Below are 22,401 nucleotides of genomic sequence, written 5' to 3'. Positions count from 1 at the left end.
TTCTGTCTTTAGGCCTTCATAAATAGGTACCAGAATGCATAAAACTTGATTTATCTCAAGTAAAGTTTGATTAGATGGAATATTCCAACTGAAATTCTTCCTGGAGTTGTTGTTGAGAGTCGTATTGGTTGAACTGATGCAGATGGAAAGTCGAAAAAGGAATCTGTACCAGAGCTCATTACATAGTCTGCAGGAGGGTCAACAAAGCTAATCTCCACAGAGTCCACATTGTCACCCGTGTCAGGCACCTTCCCCATTGGGACTTGTGCATTTCCCTGACATATCGATAAAGAAAGTAATGAAGATGGTAATACTAAAAAGGTACCAAATTGTGTCCGGACTTGACTTCACCTATTGAGGGAAAAAAGGATATAATCAGATTGTTTGTGTTGGTAAGACTAGTGGTTTTTCATGTTTAATGAAGCAGGGTGGAGCTTCCAGAGCATCAACACGTGCTGCCATTTCAGAGCCAGAGTTTGACCATTGTTCTGGTTTTTCATAGACCCCACCTGGAGAGTGGGGGGAGGCAAATGTAGGGCCGCCATCATATCTGCATCCGAAATGTATTGAATTTTATCATTCCAGTGCATCAAAGTTTTCCCACTTCATAATTCACAAATGGTGTTCGTCACTCCCACTTTTAGCAGACGTAGTGAGATGGTGAGTGTTACAGCAGAAAGAGGGAGGACAGGAAGATCAAATTATAGGTTTCTGTAAAAGGACACAAATATTTAAGGCAAGCAAAAAAAGGAGAACACAAATTTAAAAAAGGTGGAACGGTTATGAACCATTCTCCTGCGTTCACCCTCCCAAACCACCTATAATTTTAATAGGGTGCATAAAAAAGGTGGAAGGGCTATGATCTGAAGTCCATTGCTCACACTACCAGACCACCTATATTTTGACAAACTGCGTGCAAGAGTCGAAGGGCTATGAGCTAGGATTCGACGCACACTCCCAAACCAAGTGTATTTATGGCAGACAACATGCAAGCATACTGTTTGCACACTGTGCCACTTTCCCACTATGAGCAATCACTGATACTTTTAGACTCAGAAAAGCTCAAAAAAGCTCCAGCCACACTCGCAGGGCGATAGAGTTTCTCACTCATTCACCCACCGCTGCACTGCGGGAAACACTGGAGATGCTGAAGGCACTAAACACAGGAGGTCTGGCAACAGACACACTCCGTTGCACTCCCAGACAGCGGCTCCTGACTCCTGGGTCACAGCTCATGGCGCGTCACACCCAGCACCGCATCCGGCTTCTGACTCCAGGCACAAGGCTTCGGGCTGCAAAGCTCCAAAGCAGCCTCACTGCCACGGTATAAACGGCCGTTAAGAGTTAGAGGAAAGCACATAGCACTACCATGTCAAGCCGCAACTCAACAAACAAGAGAAGAGCAGCCGCTTCCAATGAGTGCAGGCAAGGCAAAACTCTCTGGATTAGTAATAAATCTTCATTTGCTGAAGCAAGGTGGTGACAGGTTTGATTTGGTGATGTTTTAAAATCATTGCAGAAGCAAGGTCTTCATAGCTATGCAGGTGTGCACCACACACCTCTACAGTATTTTGGGCTCCTGTTTCTGACAAGATCTTTTCTTTATCCTGAAAAAAGTTAACCCTAGGTAGGATTTCTGATGAGACATTTGCTTTGATGAAATTTCAAGAATACTCAGAGTCCTGCCCCGGCTAAGATCAGATGTTTCGTCAGCCCCCCATGAGATTTCTCAGAACAATGCTTAAACTCAGGCTTCCAGTGTTTTTTGGGCAATTTCTTTATGAACATCTCCAATATGAACTTAATTTCTTCTTGAGTCATTTTCATAATCATTCAGTTTGCCGGCCATAATGGAAAACGGTTCTTCCTGCATCTGGACCAACTATATGTTGTGATGTCTTGCTAAATGTCCTTATGTAGGTCTTCAAACATTTGAGCAATATGTGATTCAGTTGCGGGCGAAGCCGTTGATCCAGTGTATACCCTTGCTGAAGCGGAGTTGGGAGGGTGTACAGAACCGTGGAGAGTATCCCTTGAAGAATCCAGGAGGGAGAATAGCTCAGGGGAAACACGTTTGTCTTGGCAGCAAGAGAACGCAGAGCAGCAAAGTTTTGAATCCCAGTGCAGCGTTTAGAGACTGGTCTCCAGAATTAGGTGCGTTAAAAAAGACTAAATAATTAATCCTTTGGAGATTACAGTATATCTTAAATGGCAGCTAATAATGGATCTCTGTCTTTTGCTTTACATTGGCCCAATATGACAATTATTCTGACTTAATTTTTGACAAAGTGAGGAGGTCTTAGCTCCAGAAATGAATGTGCTGTGGACAAAGGCACAGTTAAAGGGGATGGAGAGAGAGACTGGGGTAACAATTCACCCGACCACTTGTGTAAAACACAAAAGGTTTCTTTCCAGTTTTGGAATGGTAAACTTAGCAGACATTTCAGAAGTCATAAATACTTTAAAAAGGTTGTGAAGTTTGCAGATGAAATCTCTTGTATAATGTGGATCAACCAGGAGAGTTCTCAACATGTGCCCGCCCCCACTGGCAATGCAAATTAAGAGAGGTAGATGCAGCAGCCTTAATTAGTAGAACACATTATCCAAATTAGGAATGCAGCACACAAGAAGCACCTCCAACATTAGGGCTTATTGGGAGGCTATATCTCATGGACACACATCCAACTAATGAGCATGCTCACAAAAGAGTGTGGCTCTAAGCTCCAATTCCCTCTGACGTGCACTGGTTCAAGAGCCAGAGGATCTCAGCTTCCTTGAAACAAGAGAGAGACTTGCAAGTTCACTGGAGGACAAAACTGTTGGACATCAACAACTGGAGGGAATCCGGAACATCAAAATAGTGGGAGTGGCGAGCACCACCGCCCACAAGAGCCCAGTTGCAGCTGGCGCCGGCCTCCAGACAGCACAATCGAAACCTGCACCATTCTGGATAAGTATGTGGTGGGGAGGAGAGGGAGAGTGGTGGGCTAAACTAAGCTGCAGCAATATAATTAGTGGTCGATCCATCTTATTTACTCCTGCAGATTCAATAGAACCACTGTCAGTGCCAGGCTAACAGGGGCCCCCACTTCAGTGCACCGCCAATAGGCACCATGTTAGGAAGATCATTCAATAGTTCCAGCGCCAGCACCCAGGTAGTCGGTAAGGTTAGCGATGAAGGCCCGCTTTGCCTCGGACAAGTCACAGTGGAGAGGAGGGGGAAGATGGGAATCAGCGAAGCCCATAGGGATTCAAATAGTGGACTATTTACCCCAACAGACTACCTAGAGAAGAGAATTAAACAGCTCTGGCCACCAGGCCGGTTGGGCACTCACACACAATGCGCTGCCAGCAAGCACCATTTTAGGGTGAGCCTCTGGCAGTCGTGCTACTGCTAACCATCTTCAAAATCCTTGTTAATCTACCTTGTTTTGTGTCCGGTCTGCTGCCTCTTCTCTCAAGGGGATTCCAAATGTAATCTGAAGTCTATCCAGGGGTTCCTTCTAAGTGTATGGAAACACCCGTAGCTTCCCAGAAGATAATAGTATTTAGATCTGCATCAGTGCCCAGCCAGCCCCCCCCTCACCCCTGCATCCCAAAGTAAAACATTTTAAATTGAGAAATAATCTATTAGAATTTACCGTCAATGGGATGCGTTCTATATCGTCATCATCCGATTTACTCTCCAATGTTTCATTAGATTCAGAAGTCACTGCCGACAACAGCCCTTCTGTATTTGAAGGGTTGCTTTCCATTGTCTCTGAGGGACCCACGGAATCTTTTGCTTTTTCCTTTTTTTCTTTCTCTGAAAAAGATGCAGAAATGAACGTCAGCTGTGCTTCAAATCCATATCATTATCGGTGCAAGCAGGATTCTAAAAGAGAGAAAGAGAAAGGCGAGGAAGACAAATAAGGTAGCAACATAGATGCACAGAGTCAAGGAAAAGATATTCAGTTTCTGAAACTGGCATCCGCTATAGTCAATCCCTTTATGTACTCTAGCATACCCGTTAAAGTAATTTCGCATGCATACAAGATTATTTTTTTAAATCACTGAATATGCAATGGTACAGGTGTATCAGACTGCCTAAGATTTCCGATTGCCAATACTTACTTTCGTCTGATGCTTCAAGTGCAGACTCTGTCGCCAAAACATCCGATTCTTGTGCATCGTCCTCGTGTGGGGCTAACTCGGGTTCTACCTGCACTTCTGGCTCTTGAAAGAAATAAGAAAGCTCTGTTATAGAAAGAACCAATACATATGTCCTTGCTTCACCAAATATAATAGCAAGTATCACATGGCATTGCCCGCCTAAAACCCAGCCCTCCGGTCTTTGCATTCAAAAGAAGAAAACATTTCAAAGATGTTCAACAAGAGACATACGGCAACCACCACAGAAAGAGAAAAGCGTCCCAGAAATGTGGGGCTTTGACAAAGTTAGAGGACATATACCGCGCGGCAACTGTAGATGCTGCCCATTAACAACAAAAAGCACGGAACGTGATCTGGGCCTAAGAACGCCATGGGAACCGCGTCCATTAACTAACTGTAATAGCAAAATGGCTACCCATGCGATCTGGTGCCCGTGTAAATTGCTCTACATTGGAAAAACAGGGAAAAAAATACGTACCGGAATTACGCAGCACAACATTTGCATACGTAACATGGTGGAAAATGCACCTTTAGTGAAGCACTTCACAGAGTGTAATCACAAACACGAAGACGTTCAGTGGACAGTCATTTATACATTGAAACCTGGAGGACAGGAAAGTAGGGACAAGGATAAATTGTTCAAAAAAAGAACAAGAACTTATTTTCCTATTGAAAAGCCACACTCACGGGCTGAATGAGAATACTGAATGATTGTGGGTTAGTGTGTGAATGAGCTTCTGTTCACATCAGTGCAGAAACCTCACCAGACGCAGTTCATGCGTCAGGATAAACCTCTTTTTAGGTAAACAGACAACAGTGAAAGGTTATAAAAGGACGCTACAGAGCCATTTCACAGTATAGCTCTCAGTCTTTAGAGTCCATATGTGTAGAGTTAATCGGTGCAACCTGGTTTTTGTATAATGTGCAGGCTATGGAAGGAGATCTAGGCCCCTAAAAAAATAAAAAACAAAAACAACAGCAATAATGAATAAAATAACCTGCATGATCTCGACAGCTAGAGGTATTGCTGTTGGATGCAGTCGTTAACAGTTAACATTGAAAGTTAATGATATATATTTTTTGTATCCATATTGTGGTGCGCAGGGTGCATATAGCGCAACTTTGAAGGAAGTAAGACCATCTATAGTTTTCTTTTTCGGTCTTCATTGGTTAAGGCCTCTGACGAGTATTTTCTTTTTTGTGTGACAGAGATCAGCAGCATGTAGAGTCACGCAGTTGTGCCCAGTGGATGCACATTTCGTGTATACACACCACTCAAGAGCACAATCTTTGCTACTTACATCTTATTGGAATTACTATTCGCTATAGAGGCGCTATATAAATAGCAAATCATTATCAAATGCCAGGGTCATGGCTTCTGCTTAGAGTACCCTGGGAGGGTCGCCCACAAATTAAGTACTCACCTGCTGCTGTCGTTCACAGTGGAGCCGGCCTGCACTTCACAAGATAGAATCCTGCACAAGCCCATTCGGCCTTTCATCTTTCTAAGGTGGTTGGTACCCCGGCCACTATTCATTGGAATAACACCACCTGCTATTACAGCACTTAAAAGCAGGAGTAATCCGGTGCGACCATGAAGCACACTATATAAGAATGCAAATGATATGGGTGGAAGAGGGAGCCTGAATGCAGCTGTGTGCTGTGGTCAGATGTATACATTCTGCTTGCTGTGTTGGTTTTCTCACTGCCCTAGAGGAACCCTTCAGTGCCAAGACTCATCTAACTGTGGCATCGTTATAGTTTCCATGTTGTGTAGATTTCTGGAATGTTATGTTGTGCGTTAGTAGCTCTTCACAGCCACAGGGCAGGGATAGCACTTGTTTTTTGGATGATTCCTGATATCCAGGGGCTTCTTTTACCTCCTGCTTATCATATCTTTATTACAATCATCCCTGAGCTGTAGGTATACAATATATACAGTGAGTGTTTCTAGCTTTATATTCTTGTCTATGTTTTTCTAAGCCAGACAAAACCTCAATTATCCACTACAGCCAAAGAAGCGCAGAACTGCGGTGGATAAGTAACTGCTAGTAATTACTTGCGTACCTGTAATGTAGTGTGATGTAAGGTTTGGCACACTTCGGCCATTTCGGCAGCCTCTTTGTCCACCTGCTATCACCCCAGGGGAGTGTAATTGCACCAGTGACTAGGCAGAATTCCTATCCTGATCTTCCAGGCCTAGATTAGAGTTGGGCAATCAAACAGCCACATTTTCCAATCTGGTCAAGCTGTGTTCTTGCGAGGGATGCATAATCCATCCAGCCTTAATTTGTGCCAGCACTGCGCCCCACACAAGAAAATCTTGGATTACTGTTGCAGGGCACAAAAGCAGGGACACAAGCAGCACGGGGTACTAGAATGGTTGCCCAAATGTCACCTTTGTGTGCATTCAACAGGAATACACTTGCCATAAATGTGTGCAATATTGCATGCCATTCGTTGCATTTGATCAATTTGGAAAAATGTTATGTGTACACAACAGAATACAGCTTTTCCTTCTTAGGTAATATCTTCCCTCAGACTTCAGACCATAATACAATGTACAGCCCAGCAGGAGAAATGGCATTAATGCACCCGGTCTTATCATTGTGTTTGCGTTGATTACTGGAACACTCCGCGTGTTATAGGCCCAACGAGGCATGGTTTCCTTTTTAGAGGTGGGAGGTTACTTACTGGCCAGTCCCCTCCCGCTTTTGTTTTGCTGGGACATCTGTTATACGTATTTGGTATTGTTTGCCCTTTGTTGACTGACCTAGCTCTGTTATACAGTCACATAGAAACATTGTTGCTGTTTATGGAAAGTCTGCTTTAATGGCACTGTCGGGGGCATACAGTAAAGGTCAGCTAGACTGACAAACTCTGACCTAAGGTAGAGATCAGTCAAATGCCTTCACTCACAAATGTTTTCTTATTGTATTGCTAGTTGCGATGGCAGAGAGGTGTGATGTTTTTATGTTCTATCTCTAGGAAATACCTTCCACTGCCAGGCTAGGTATCCTCTATGGGCAAGTTGCTTGAACCGACTGTGACATAGGCAGAATCCCCTTAAGGTAATGTTATCTTTTGGCAGAAATGTATCCAAAAAAAAAAGAAAAGTTGAGCTGAAAAGCTACGAGACAAGTAGAAAAAACGGATTGAGGAAGAAGTCAGAAAAAAATAAACAAATGAAGATATGTTTCCAATTCAGATCATCAAACAGCCATGTGGCAGCGCTGGAACTACAGTGGAAGGTGAATTTGCATCTTCTTCAAACCCAAATGTTAAACCTGGTTACTCACTGGAATTATCAACAAGGGTTCAAGATGTGGGCAGAGATGAAGTGAGCGAAGCCAGAGTCTCTGAAATTATTGAGGACATCACCACAGAGGCAATTGCAGCAGCAACTAGACTAGCAGAAATAAATGTAGATCCATTACAGAGACAGTAGTAGAAACCAGTCTCTTCAAAAGAACTGGGAACATCAAAGCAGAGGAAGTGGCAGGAAGTAGTACCATTTTGCAGATATATTTTATGATGCCCCCACCACAAATGAGCTGTCAGAAACTAGTCTGTCAGAAAGAAATGAGGACATCGCCCCAGAAGAGGGGATCCTGTGGTACCAGTCAGTCACAAATAATTATTGATGCCCCGACAGTGGTAGTAACTGGTCTGTCCGAAAGAATGGAGGACATCCCCCCCAGAGGAAGTGGGACCCTATGGTACCAGTCCATCACAAATAATTGAAGATGGCTCCACAGGCAAAAAGGCAGAAAGCAGTCTGTTCAAAAGAACTGAGGACATCCCTCAAGACAAAGTGGCAGCCGGTAGTGGTATAATTCCATCACAAACAAGTGTAGATGCCTCCAGGAAGGCAGTAGAGGGAATACATTTTTCGGAAATAGCAAAGGGCATCTCCATAGAGGAACTGGTGGGAAGTGGTACCATCAGTCTGTCACAAACAACTGAAGATGCCCCCAAGGAGGAAGTGGCAGAAACCAGTATGTCTCAAGGAACTGGAGACAACATCATCATCCCCCAAGAGGAGGTGCCAGGTACTAGTCATTCAGAAGAATCTTTATCTGCTTTACTACAGACAAAATACTCAGGCAACTGGGGTGTAGTGCACGGACCACAGAAAGATGATCCACAGGTGGCAGAATATTGGTTTCAACGTCCAAAATTAAGATCAACTTTCCCATTTCTTTTAGCAGCATCCAATTCAACCTTCCAAACATTAAAAAAAATTAAAGGAAAGTTAGCATTTTGGAGGAAAGATGGGAGTGAACAGCATTGGTTAAGGTACTCTGAAATACAAAGGGTCTTTTTTGCACAGTTTGTTTGGTGTTTACTAAACATGGACAGAGTGGTCCTTTCATCCTTGGGGGGGAAAAACTGGAGACATATTTACCAGCGCATTATAGAACATGAAGCAAGCCAAGGTCAACAGAGGTGTACAGATTCCTATATAATTACCTTTTCAGGGTCGAAATAAGCGGTCTTCCACCGACTGAAAATAACTCAAAGTGAGCAAATCAGAAAAAAGGAGAGACATATTGGAGCTTATTGTTGACCTTGTAAAAGCCATTGGGAAAAGTGGGCTCAGCTTTTGTGGGAAATCAGACTCCGTGTTTGAGCTGGATAATGAGAGCTGGATCATGGCAACTTCCTTGAAATCCTTCCCTGCTCCAAGTAAATATGACCGGCCTCTAAAGGAACATATTGAGGCCCTTTAATCCAAATCCATAAAGAAAATTGGGCAAGAACGGGGTGCTTCTGTGACATTCATGCCAAATACCACAGTTGGGTATGTGATTGAAGCCATTTCCAAACTGATAAAAAGGGTAATCAGTCAAGAAATACAGGAACAGGACTATTTCCAATCCAGATAGACTAAACCCAAAAAGTGAGTGTTACTAATCAGTGCTCTAGAATTATTATGTATGTTAAGGACACAAGTGAATGGGTCAGTGGAACAAAAGCATGGACCCCTTAAGCAAGTGCAGAAACAAATCACACAGATCAATTCTGATCTCACACCTCAATTGTTTCAAAATATTTCATTGTAGTTCAAAACAATCGCATATAAATGTCTACTGAGACACAACACAGAACAACATTTTTGCGTTCATAGGGCAATGTCAATTGCAACAGGTATATCGACAAGAAACATTGCTTGGAGGGAGTACATAACATTTACACAGTACATATCCTACTGTCAAGATAAGACAAGACAGAGGTCATAACAGATGAACAAGTACAACAATTCAACACAGTTACAGGAAAAGACAGTGAGAATTTGGAAGTCTGCATAGTCAGAATAATAGGAGAAACAAGGTGGTGGGCAAAATATGCAGCACTACGGAAAGTTTTTGGCTCCTCTAATAACCCTCACAAAGAAATGTTCAGTGATGTGGTAGTAGCACTCAATAATATTGGCTCAAACCCAGATCAATTCAATTCAAACGTTCATGACCAATCTTTATACTTTGTTGGACTGCAAATTCCAAACAGTGCTCACAGCCCAGTTTTATCTCAGAGTATTTAATTCTATGATCCCATTATCTAATTATCTCCAGACAAGTGGAATGGACATCCTCCAGACACAGCCATTGGTCTCAGACATTACAAAAGCACTTGCTGCAGAGTAAAAAAATGTTAATTCTGTATACTGTGCAGCTGAAAGAGTTGCAGAATGGGCCAACATGGGCAAGGAAGAAAGAGGCTGTGATAAAGGAGTGGAAACTACACTTCCCCAGGGAAAAGTAGAGTGTCCCGCAAAAAGAGGATGCCTGGAAGGAGTGCAAGGGATGAGCCGATCACCTTGGCTAAAGACTGGTGTAGAGTTAGTGTACATAATGCCCCATTATGGACAACATTATTCAAAGCCTAACTGGTCATTTTAAAACCCGCTCATCTCTTGCCGCAGATATATCATGCCTGGATCGCAGAAATTTCAATGAAAGTCTACCCGACAATGCTCTTAGAAATATTTTCTCCTTGCTTGAAAGACGGGTAGACTCCATAACGGTACAGCTGTTAAGGGAAGAACTCTTGGAATTTGCAGCCAAGTGGTTTAAACTGAGTAGGACCAGAAAAGTATGCCTTTGAAGACCTACGTAGTGAAGATCGAGTACTACAATAAGAATGTGGAGACCAACCTAAACATTTAGTACAGAAATGCAATAAATGCCTTAACTGTGCAGTATGTTGCTACAGAATTCTAAAAAAGTATAAACTTTTCAATAGTGCTTACCGGGAATTGTATTGGCATACAAGTTCATCTTTACTTTATCCTGTACACAAGTAGCATGTGAAAGGAGTTTTCCAAAATTGAAGACTAATAAAACTCGCCTAAGAAACCACCTCAGCCAGGACAACCTTGAAGCCTTTATGCTCATGTATGTGGAACAGAATGTGCTTGTCCAATTGCAAAAGCCGGACATAATCGACCTGGTTGCACAAAAAAGGAAGAGTTTTGTGCCAGCTTTTGTATGCATGCAACAACGAGACTACATTTCTTGAATGCAAAGAGCCTAATTTTGTCTTTTAAAGTAAAACAGTAAATTTGAGTTTGGATAAGTCACCAACTAACATCTTAAAAACATACTGTATGACACCTGCAAGATTCACATGTGACCATCATCACTATGATCACTTCAGTCACTACGACCTTCACTTGGTTCAGTTGAAATGCGCAATACATTTACTCTTAAACCAAGATGTGTCCAATTAAAGACCAAAGTGGGAAGGGTGACACAGAACTTAGAATCATAAAGTTTCTGTTTCTGAGAAGATGGTACCCATCAGAAGGGGAAAATCCATTGTAGTATTTCTGCAAAAAAAGGGTGTTTGCAGAGGTACTAAACAAAATCTGCCAATGTCAGTGTGGGGGCATCACTACAGTAAGGATAAAAAAAAGTTGACTAGTTATTGAAGTTCCAATTGTGCATTCTGTGCATCACGCTCCCAGGTGGGCCCTCTTCCTCCTCCTTCTGGTCATGGTCTGGATACTGCTCCAGGTCAGGCAGAGGAATCTGGAAGGAGATAGCTGTGTTATCAAAGATGAAGCTCAGGATACCAATGTGTCAACCATGGGGGAGGGGTCTTACAATGTGCCTGGCTTTTCTCTTCATGCTGGTTCCTTGGGTTACAAAAGGAGGTCAGGAGCATTGGCAGAGTAGATATCCAGAGTCGCATGCAGTGTTTAAACGTGTATGACCAGAGTGACGCTATACACACGCATGCTCTTTCTCAGGTGCATTGTAAATGCAGAGACTGTCCATGCCTTCTATCTTACACCATTCATCTATGTGCATGGCTCAGATATTGATGTCATCTTTTCACAGAATTGTTGGGTTAAAAAATATAGGTGTGCAAAAAGTGTGTAGAGATCTGAAGGGGTGCAGAAAGTAGTGTGGGTCCCAGTAGGTTGACCCTGTCACGTGCCTAGCACCCACATCAGGATTTGGCTGTTTGACTCCCCAAACCTGGGCATGGTGCCATTGAACAGGCTCATCGGTCTATCCCGTGAAGTGGACAAGCAGTACATGATAGAGAGTGCAGCATTCCATGTCATATACATATTCAGTTGGCACGGTTTCTAATTCTTACAAATGTACTCCTTGCATTGAAGGGGGGGTGGATGACAAGGGAATATGGAAGCAGTCCAGTGACCCGAGCATACAAGAGAAGGCAGAGATGGCAAAGAAGCTTGCTTTTGAACTGCTGTTTGGTGGAGAGGGAGATATATGCATATACCTGGGTTAAGAGGGCATTCAGGATCAGGCTCAGATCCAATAAGAATCTTCGCTCCAACATTCCATGCAGCAGTGGAGTGACAGGTTGGAATGTCCCTTTGGCACAGAAGTGCAGAACTGCAAGCAGCTTGTGCAGAGGGGGTATAGTAGTCTGCATTCTGATATTGCCTTCTAGGTCTTCCAGGATGATATGGGCAAGGCAGTTGATGATCTTCATATCCAGCCTGTTCAAGGTCAGGATGTACTTACTCATTGCTGCGTTGCGAAGGAAATCGTCTTCACTTTGAAACGTGGAGCTTCCTCCTTTTTTCTCCTCTTTCCTCTGCTTGCTCCTCTCCTCCTTCCCCTGGTGTGGGACTGCTTTTCAAAGCCCAGCATCGGACCCTGTACTTGTCTGTCCAATACACCTGCCCAGCACATGTTGTTTGCAGGTATGCAGTGATTTAAACGAATATAAAATAACAAACAACATTTATATCTAAACATTTATAACAAAAAATACTGACTTTTTAAAATATATGTATGGGGGTGGGGTAAGGGGTTAAAACAGGTGGAGAGGGGGTTGTGGTGGGATTATAAACAAAGGGAAACAGTGGGTTTGTGGGGTGCCTCCAAAATATAAATAAATATATTTTTTTCGTTACAAACGTTTAGTTAAAAAAGTGTTTGTTATTTTTCTGTTTGTTAAAATCACATGTAACCGTTGTTGCATGTTTTCTTTCTGCTGATGGACTTTTATACCCTTGTTCGGGTGATTTTCTGCACCTAGAGTTTGGCGTCTCCTAGCAAGTGTCGATTGTAGCATTTGTCCTCATTACCCAGCCATGTTTGAAGTATTTCTATGGGCACTAGATGTTGAATTACACTATTTATTTATTGTTAAGCGCTTATACGGCAAGTAAATTCTGTTTCAAAGTGCCCACTGGGCAACTAGGAGGGGACATGGGAATGAGACAAATTAACAATACATAGAAATATTAAATACAGTGGAGGGGGAAAAAGGACGAACCTACTATGCCTTGTGAGTATTCAGAACATGCAAGTGCAGAAGGGAGGGGGCAGTGGGGAGTAAGTGCTGGGGTGTCCGTGCTCGCGGTTGAGCAACACATGAGTTCAAGGTATGGTAAGTACGAGTCTCCAGGACGGAGGGTGTGCCGAGGCAAGTGCTGAGGGTAGACAGAAGTTGGCGGTGATTCGGTGTGGGAGGCAGTGCACTGAGGATGCATAAGGGGGTCTGGACACCAATACAAAGCAACTGTGAGAATTAGCAGAGGATAAATGGGGCAGAAGGAGGAAAGTTTTGAGGTGCTTCCAGAATTTAAGGAAATCCTGCTCAAGATGCAGAGTGGTGGGAGGCTGTTCCACAGAAGGGAGCTAGCTGAGGAAAGCGATCTACCTCGTGCCCCCTGTTTAGCAAAACGCTTTGCACACAAAGAGTTGGTGCCAGAGGAACAAAGAGGCCTAGAGGGAGAATATTTAGTGAGAGAGTTGCAGATAGTGTGGACCCCTGCCTTAGACAGCCTTGTGGATGATACAGAGGGATTTGAATTTAATCTGTGAAGCAACTGGGAGCCAGTGAATACTTTTTAGGGGGAGAGATGTGGTCCCTGGGCTTGAGGCCAGGGATAAGTCTTGGTGCCCTATTCTGGATTAGCTGGGGGAGGGGGGGGGTCGCAGAGGGGAAGAAGGGAGATTCAGGAGTAGGCTATTGCAATAGTCAATCCTATAGAGAACCAGGGTTCGGGTAACATCCAGTTTCTGAGGGAAAGTGAGAAATGGTAGAATTGCTTTGAGAAGGACGAGCTGAAAGTGAGTGTGAGGGAGAAAGGAGAGAAAGGAGTTGAAGATTACTCCAAGGTTTCTGGCTTCAGAAGAAGGAGCAGGGGAGAACCCAGGGAGGAACGCCACAGTGAAGGGAAAAAGACAGGAGCAGGGGTCCCAATGGGAAAGATCTCAGTTTTGCTGGCATTGAGGCAGAGATCATTGGAAGTGCACCAGGCGTGGATGGTAGATAGGCAATCAGGGATGAAGGCAATCAGAGATGAAGGAAGGTGCAAGAGAGTCAGCAGGAAGTTTGAAGAGTTGTGTGTGTGTCGTCTGCATAACACTGGAAATTGGGGGAGAAGGAGCCGATGAGGAGTGAGAGTTGAGTAGGGTAGATGTTAAAGAACCAAGGGGAGAGGATAGAACACCCTGGGGGACACCACATGTGGAGAAGGGAGTAGGAGAGGAGAAGGTGCCCAGGATGACTTGGGAAAAGTGTTAAGTTAGGAAGGAGGTCAGCCAGTCCAGTGCCCGTTCCGAGATGCCAATGGTGCTGTGGAGCCTTTGTATGAGAAGGGAGTGGTTGACCATGTCAAAAGGTAGAGAACCGATCAAGTAGGATGAGGACAGCTGGTGAGCTGGGAAGTTGGAATCCAGGGATGCAAGACGTTCTTCACAAGTGTTCAGAAGAGCAGTTTTCGTGCCTCTGGATGCTCGGATCCAGATTGATGGTCATGTAGACCACCAACAAGTTCAGTGTGAGAGTTGAGTTGGGGCAAGGCCAACTTCTCCAGCAGTTTCCCCAAGAAAGGGGTGATGGAAATAGGGTGGTAGTTGGCTGGACAGGTAGGGTCTGCTGACGGTTTCTAAAGAAGGGGTTCACAATGGAGTGCTTAAGGGAGGAGGGGAAAGATCCAGTGGCAAAAGAGTGGCTGCAGAGATTAGTGAGAGTGGGGGCAACAGAGCCAGTGTTGTCCTTGATGGTTCTGGGTGAGCAAGGGGAGACCTATTTGGAAGAAATCTTCATGGAACAGACAACTCTGGTGACTTCTTCAGGTGTGACGAGGGCAACGGAGGAGAAGGAGGAAGGAGCAGGGTGAGGGGGCCAAGGGAGGCAAGGGGTTGTGGGACGGGTTGGGAGGTGAGTAACACGGCTGTTCATGATGTCCTGAGTTTTGGGGGGGAAGTGAGTGGCCAGTGCATTGCAAAGAGCCTGGGAAGTAAGAGGAGAGGAGAAAACTGGAAGGTTTGGCGAGTTCCCTGCAGATTTTGAAAAGTTCAGCCGTGTTCTTGGATGCACCAGATACCCATGCCTGAATGTGGGCCCTTTTCTTGACATGGATCGAGAGTCTGTATTGCCTTTGGAGCAGGTGGCAGGTCAGTTTGTCAGAGGGTGAGTCTGAAATTTGCCAGTTCCATTCTGCCGCTCTCCACCTTCGTTTCAGGGCTGCAAATTCAGAGTCGTACCAGGTGTTACGCTTAGAGGCGGGATTGAGGCAGATCCCCATGACTGGGGCAAGAATGTTGGTGGTGGACAAGTGGAAGTTGCTGAGAGCATTGTCGGTGGTAGTGTCTGATTTAGGGGGCAAAGGTGGAAATGAAGGCCACAGCTGACACTCGTTTCATTGTGCGGATGTTCGTGAACGAGGTTGGCAGGGCTTTTGGGGGTACAGTCAGAGGGCCAAAGGGACCCAGGTGGGAGGAGAGAAGACAGTGTTCTGACCAAGAGAGAGGGATGCCCAGAGGAGATGAGAGAGGGAGGTCAGAGTGGATGATGGCTTCCAGAGTGTGTCCAGCAGAGTGGGTTGGACCAGAAGAGAGAAGGGAGAGGATAGAGAGGTGCAGAGGTCAATGAAAAGTATGGTTACTGTGCCAGGAGAGTCCAATTGGATGTTGAAATCACCCAAGAGGAGCAGATGGGAGGTTGATAGTAAGGAGGAACAGAAATGCACCCATTCAGAGAGGAACAGGGAGGTAGCGCCTGGAGGCCGGTAAATGGTAACAATGGTCAGGATAGAGGAGGGAGAGATGATGACCAACTTGCATACCAGGTTCTCAAAGGAAGAGTGGAGCTGGGTGGGTAAGAAGGAAGAAGGTACCCACTCAAAGAAGATTAAAACAACCCACCGCCAGCACGGTGAGGTAGAGGCAAATGATCTTGAAGCCGTCAGGTAGTAGGGAGTCAAACGCGGTGACTGAGCTGGTATTGAACCATGTCTCTGTAAGAGCAAGAACGTTGAGGTCAGTGTCTTCAAGAAGGAAGCAGATGTCAACAGACTGCTTGTTGGCTGAGCGGGCATTAAGAGTCCTCAGGTGGAGGTGGTCTCTGCCTTTGAAGGTTTTCTGAGGTGGCGTACAGGGACGTGGTACTCCAATCAGAGGGGGGGTGTTAGGAAAGATTTCCATTTCATGTGTAATTTTGCCGCCAGTTGTGTACCCCCCCAACTTTTTGCTGATGTTAAACACCATACTCTGACTTTACCAGAGGAGCCCAGCCTTCTGCTGCACTCCTCTGGGCTTTTCGCTCACTTTATTATGGGGAAACTGACATGCCATTAAGACAGTCAGTACTGGGAGACTTTGTTTCCCTTAGTCCTTTCCAATGTTGCAACTTTTCTGCAACATGTAACACGTGTACAATGTACCTTACAGTACAGTGCACATGGGTCTAACAGTCATTTCCAAAGGCCCTAGATACTCTTGAAGGATTTTTTAGGAGAAGTGCAGATGTGCCTTGGACAAGGCTGGTGGCAGCTTATAATTTTGTATATTTGTAACCCTTTCCTGCCAGGTAAACCGCGATTACTGCGTTTGGTGGCACGAATAGGTGGCCTGGCTCCAAAATGGCCATGGCACAAGGTTCTTTGTCCTGTCCTTTGGCCATCTTGCCCCTTCACCTTACCCAGGTCGAGCCGACCCAGGTCAGTCCTTATTTGGGCATGCATTTTCCTGCAAAACGTCAAGCTTTCACGGTCTTCTGCATGCCTTGTGTGTGTGCCTCCAGGATGTGTGCTGGAACATCTGGTTCCAATAGACATCCTGGGTGCCAGAGAGTCTGGAGTGCTGTGAATGCCTGGGACCACCATGGCTCGTGATTGGTCCATGTATGGTGGGCCTGAATGTGAGCAGATCTCCCATTGGGTCCTCTTCATTTTGGCGCGAAGGAGATTCTGGATAGAGAAGGGCCCACACAGCCATACCGTGTCGATCTCTGGAGTTCTCACTGAACGAAGGATAGGATCCAAGTATCCTGAAACTAAGAAGCTGAGTCGATGAACCACTGGTGACCCGCTGAAACGTTTGGCACCCTGAGCCCACTGTTGTCCCCTGGGACCCCTCTGCATCTGGTCGTCCTAGAAGGTCTGCGAAGACGCTTTGACCCATTGGAATAGTGGGACCAACTATACTCGGCACCTTCATCAAACCCTGCAAATAAGCCATCTCGGAAGTGTCCCTGGGCTAACCAGTGGGCTGACCAGCTTATGCAGACTCTTTGCCCTGATACCGCTACTCTTTCGAGGAGACACTCAAAACTTGGTACGCCGCTAGCTCTGTGTTCACGGCACTCACACCGAATTTCGTACACTTGGCATTCCCAGGTCTGGTGTAAAGTGAGTGTGCCCAAACCGGAGTATACGCGGTTACCGTGTCGGCCAGCTGCGGTGGCGAACTTTGCAGGTGTGCTGCATTTGTGCCCCTCTTGCCCCTGAAGCCTGCTGCAGTGAAACTGGCCTGATCCATCCACCAGCATCGAAGAAATCGCAATTGTCCCATTTGGGAATCAACGTTGTAGCTTTGTCGCTGAAAGCCGCAGAGCCGCCAAATTGCTGCACTTGAACCTGCAACCAAAGTGGACTCGACTGCCGAAGTTTGGTCCGGAGTGCGCCGGGGTCGGTGAGTAATCCCAACCCTAACCGGTGGCCCCTAGCTCCTCCATCCATTTTTACGCACAAGTGGCCCCTGAGAGCCCCTCTCCTTTCCATTGCTAGTGCGAACTAGCAAACTATTCCCAACTCTTGGAATTGACTCTGCCCTCAAGTGGAGGCCCTCCTCAAATAGTGAGAACCTATTCTTCATCGCCTCACCCACCTTCCTGAGCTGCTACAGACCCTTGAAGAGACCCCGTTTTGCCCATCTGCATTACCACGTGCACCAGCATTGCAAGTACATTTGAGCTATAGGCTCCACTCTTCTTAGGGATTGGATTGCCTCTTAGTTAGGAGTGTGTTGGATGTAGAAGGGACTAAAGACTATTTGCACTGCCTGTTTCCTCCCCCTTTTAGGTTGTGGACCCATTTCGTGCATTAACCCTTTAGACCCCATTAGTCTTGTATATATTTATTTTGATAAGATTGTGTTGGCTTATTACTGTGATTAGATTTGTGTGTTGAAATTCAAAGGCCTTGAAATAAATGTATTTTTATTTTGCTCTGTGTGCTCATTGAGGTCTTTCAGTCACCCTCACGCCTCCTGAGACCTACTCTTGACTGCCGCCAAGCTACCTTCATTGGTCTGACTTGTCCAGAAGTTTACCCTGTTCCAAGAAACTAGGCTGGCCTTCTGAACCCCTGCCCACCAGGCCAGAGTTCAGAAATCCGTCTTAACAGGGGGGTAGGGAAAGGAAGAAAGTTAATGAGGGATGGCAGGATACGGCGAAAGAGAAGGAGGTTGGCTTGAGCACCCTGAACCAGGATAGTGCCAGTGTGGTAAACATCAATGATGCAGCATGATGAGAAGAAGCCCGCCAAAACGACTTCCCACTTAGTGCCACCATTAATGGGAGAGCATGTGAAAGGGGAGAGAGTAGAGATGAGGAGTCCAAAGGTCTGGAAAGGGGACAGAGAAAAGGATATTAGTGAATATCTCTGTGCAAGGTGCCCTGACATAGGTGTCTACGATGGGAAGGCCAGGAGTAGCTCCCAGAATGTCTTTCTTGTGTTTTTTTCATCCAGGCATCATGAGAGAGGGAGGGAGGATAGGTGATAGTGTAGCAGTTAGAGAAGATAGGAGAGATGGTGAGTGCCATCTCAGTGGTAGAAGATAGATGAGAGAATGAAAGAAGTGGGAGGGGCTGCACTGCACAGTCCTTGCCCTTACTCCAAGGGGGTTTTGTAGTAATGAGGGCACAAATACAAATGCAGAGCAATAGGTGGGGTGCAGGAATCAATTATAAAAAGTATCACAATGCAGTGCACAAAATGGATGCAAGATGTTAAGCACACCGGCCTATATACGATTTTAAAAAGGCTCACAAATTAATGCGGTGCATACTGGGATGTGAGATGGAAAAGGAAGAAGCACAACTTGAACGAATTTGCCTATGTAGAATGCAGGGTGCAGTGAAGAAGTAGGTGGTCGAGAGAGAAAAGGCAGAATAGGAATGGCAAAGTTATGGTTCAGGGAGATAGGTGGAGGAGGCAATAGGACAGTTCAGCAATCAGTTACATTTGAGCAGGAGGGAGTCTGGAGGTGCTCGGTTCCAAGTTCCTGCAAGAGCAAGACGTGCACAGGAGGATGCAGCATCATTTGTAGAGGGGGCACGAAGGTGGGGACCCTCCCGAGCCCTTCCAGGCTCACACAGGAGCCTTAGGAGTGAGGCCTTGGAGAGGGAGCTGGTGTTTGCCTGCTGGCTTTCTGATTGGCCAGGTTGGTGGGGGCACAGGCCAATCATAGTAGCATCAGACTGCTTCAGGTAGGGCTGAGCATTAGAACTGTTGTTCCCATGATTACTTTGTCATCTGTACTTTTTGTGATGTGCTAGCTGCAGAATGTTCTCATGTGGGATTTGCAGGCACCATTAATTTAAGCCGTATATTTCGCATGGATTATCTTCCAAATACTCCAAGCAGATTTCTTGACTATTCCGCATGAGATTAATACTGCATGTAAAAATTGGCAGTATTCCAAGCCCTGCCCGTTTGACCTCTTCTGCCAAACTCATAATGAGTCCATAACGTTCAACCATTACAGTTTCGCGTCATCCTCATATTTACCCTGGCCTTCACCAACCATAGACTTGCCACCTCCACCCTAGGCCACATCCAAAGCTCTAAGCATAATCCATTCAGTAATGATCTTTTACTTTGAAGTCCTCTACTTTTAACTATACTTTTCTGCCATATGAAAGCTAGGATTACAAATCTCAGAATGCAAAATCAAAATAAGGACTGCAAAACCTACTCACACATGCCATTGGACAACCTAAAGCGCTTTGAAACACATTGTGTATAGGCGCTATATAAATAAACTATCATATCATATCATATGCATCTCCCACCTAATTCCAGTCCACAACTCTTCATCGTCCTCTTATTCAGTGCTCTCAACGTATCCCATGTCACAGGGGGGGGGGCTCATCCAGACGTGATGTGGGTTTGTTTATTCTTTAAATTCTGGTAATTATAGGTTTGGTTTTTCCGTAATGAAGGCAGGATTATGAGATTCTAAGAAAATAGCAAACAAGGCTGGATGGGCTCCAGATAGTGGTGGTGGAGCCAGCCCATGCTAAGTGGATGACTCCAGCTTGGCTTAAGTTTCGACTCGGCTATGGTCTCAAAAAATAGAGCACAGTGGTGCCTCCTTATCCAGGAAATCGGGCATCCCCCAGGAAAGGCCATTTTCATTAAAGTCCCTATGCTTATAATGGGCCTTTTGTTTAGCAGTAGGCCCCCACATCCCCGGCTCGCCTGAGGAAAACCAAACGTCTATGCCATTGAATAAATGAATTTAGTTGGTTGGAAGAGTCTGTCTAATTTCCTGTCCCATCCCAGCGCAAGTCCTCACTCCTGGCCACCTTGCTAGCATTGATACTGAGATTTGAACAGTCTTACCTGCTGTTCAGGAAACAATTTAAGACTCTACTTTTCTCGTTGAACACACCCCTCCCCCTTTCCCCAGGACCTCAATTACACTGCCTGTTCTTGTTCCGTTTCAAATGTGTCAAACTTGATGTAACCAGCGCCTTGATGCCTCTGGGTTTAGTGCGCTCAACAAATGCAAAAATAAATAAATAAATCCCTTTTCACACATTTGCCTCATTGTTATTACAGAGCAACGTGGGAAGATCTTGAACAGACAAAGCTGTGTACTGGGAACAGTCATTTCCCATGACAACCACCCCTATAAAGACGGTACACACTTTGAATTCTGGGACTTGCAGTCCAGGTTGTATAATAAGGAAATCCAGGACTACAAGTCCCAGAGTGCAAAATTAAACCCAGGACTGGCCTAGCATTTCATGAATGGAATGGAAAATTCTGGCATGTATTATGTGTACCCATGAATTCTCTGGCTCCATTTCTCTAGTTCCACCAACCTAAAAGAAGTTGTGAGCCCTACAGTCACTGATTCCATTCAAATCTTGACGCGGACCCTGAACACTAACCCCATTAACCTTGGCCTGTCGGTCATGAGCACCCCCTCCTGGCTTGCCCCTCACCTATGGCTATCTCCACCTCAACCTGCTCCTCCCGGAAGGTCCTGAAGAAGAGCAAGGAGGTGGCATACTCCTCTGTCGATGTCTCGTTCAGAAAGTGGAGCAGAGATTGTCCGTTGTCCTCTTCTCCCCGACTCAGCAACTCCTCAAAGCACGACGTGTCCGAGATGCTAAAGGCGGCATAAACTCGGTCCCGCAGCCAGACAACCCGGAGATCATCCATCGTTGCCGGCACTGATAATGCCAACTCTGAGCGTCCCTTCCCCATAGCAACGATATGGGGCGGAGACCTGACAGCCGCCTCTACCCAAAATGCGCAAGCGCTCGTTGAGTAGTTGAGGGAAATAGAAAAGGGACACTAAACGGGCGCCCGCAACACACTCTGGCATCCATCTTAGAGTGGTGTAATATCACGTTACGATAACACTCTTCCGAATCGTCTGTTTCTTAAAATAAGAAGTTTAATATTTGTTAATACAGTGAAGTCACTTTATATGTAGTAGAACCTTATTGCCACAGATAGATTTTATTTAGATATCAAAATAGGCATGGCCCAATGTTATGCAATGTAAACGGCTGGAACGTCCAACGTATTTAAATCAATAATGCGGTGTGCAATAGACAGCTTCTGTCATCACGTATTGGTGGTACGCGTCGCCTCGAAGATCGCTACCTTGTTCACAACTGTGAAGTCTGGAAGATGTCGTGTTGGGAGCAATTTCTTACCTTTCTATTATTGAGGGGCAGTTGTGCCTTCTCAAGTAAGAGCTGTTAAACTGTTACTAAGACTATGTTAGTAGATGGCCACGCTTTCTTCGGAGAAACTCAGGCGAGGTAGACTTTATACACGCCGCCGTCCCAGTCCTCGTCCTATTCAGGAAGGTGACCCCCGATGTGTTCATTAATATGTTGTTGTTTCCATAGATTTTGTACTTCCTGCTTCCAATGCTAGTTTACTGGTAAAATGTAACTCTTCCTCTTTCAGCCTCGTTTTTCTGCTGTCCACTAGGCATCCGTTTTGGCTTTGCCAATGCCTCACTGTAGTACTGTGAACTGAATTACTTCTAGAGACTGCCAGGTCCGACGACACGGAGCCAGGCAAAATGGAGGAGGCACCCCTGATAACCCAGGCGGCGTCCTTCTCGGTTTCCAGAACCCTCTCTCCCTTGTAAGGGGGCGGGGGGTCGCTGGGTCAGGGCGGCAAAGTGGAAAGCCCGCGAAAGGTAACGCGCGGCAAAATCAGGAATTGCCCGCGAAAGGGAAGCGCAGCAAAAAGCAAGGAAAGCCCGCGAA

The 22,401-nt window shown here is 45.5% G+C and overlaps 1 protein-coding gene across 1 annotated transcript in view; it reads right to left on the bottom strand.

Annotated features, from left to right (window-relative positions):
• DNAH10 (dynein axonemal heavy chain 10) overlaps positions 1–21,385 on the bottom strand; it is a 2,725,177-nt gene extending 2,703,792 nt beyond the window's left edge. Inside the window, exons 1-3 of the mRNA XM_069619694.1 lie at positions 21,112–21,385; positions 4,114–4,215; positions 3,642–3,805 (exon numbers count right to left, since the gene is read on the bottom strand). Coding sequence (XP_069475795.1) covers positions 3,642–3,805; positions 4,114–4,215; positions 21,112–21,376 — 531 coding nt within the window. The 5' untranslated portion in view covers positions 21,377–21,385. The remainder of the gene's footprint in view (positions 1–3,641; positions 3,806–4,113; positions 4,216–21,111) is intronic.
• Positions 21,386–22,401: the final 1,016 nt, after the last annotated feature.

This window comes from Ambystoma mexicanum, chromosome 10, assembly GCF_040938575.1.
Source record: "Ambystoma mexicanum isolate Mex_15411 chromosome 10, UKY_AmexF1_1, whole genome shotgun sequence".
NCBI classification, from domain to species: Eukaryota; Metazoa; Chordata; class Amphibia; order Caudata; family Ambystomatidae; genus Ambystoma; species Ambystoma mexicanum.
Note: the sequence above shows the minus strand (reverse complement) of the source record. Positions and strands in the feature narration are given on the sequence as shown.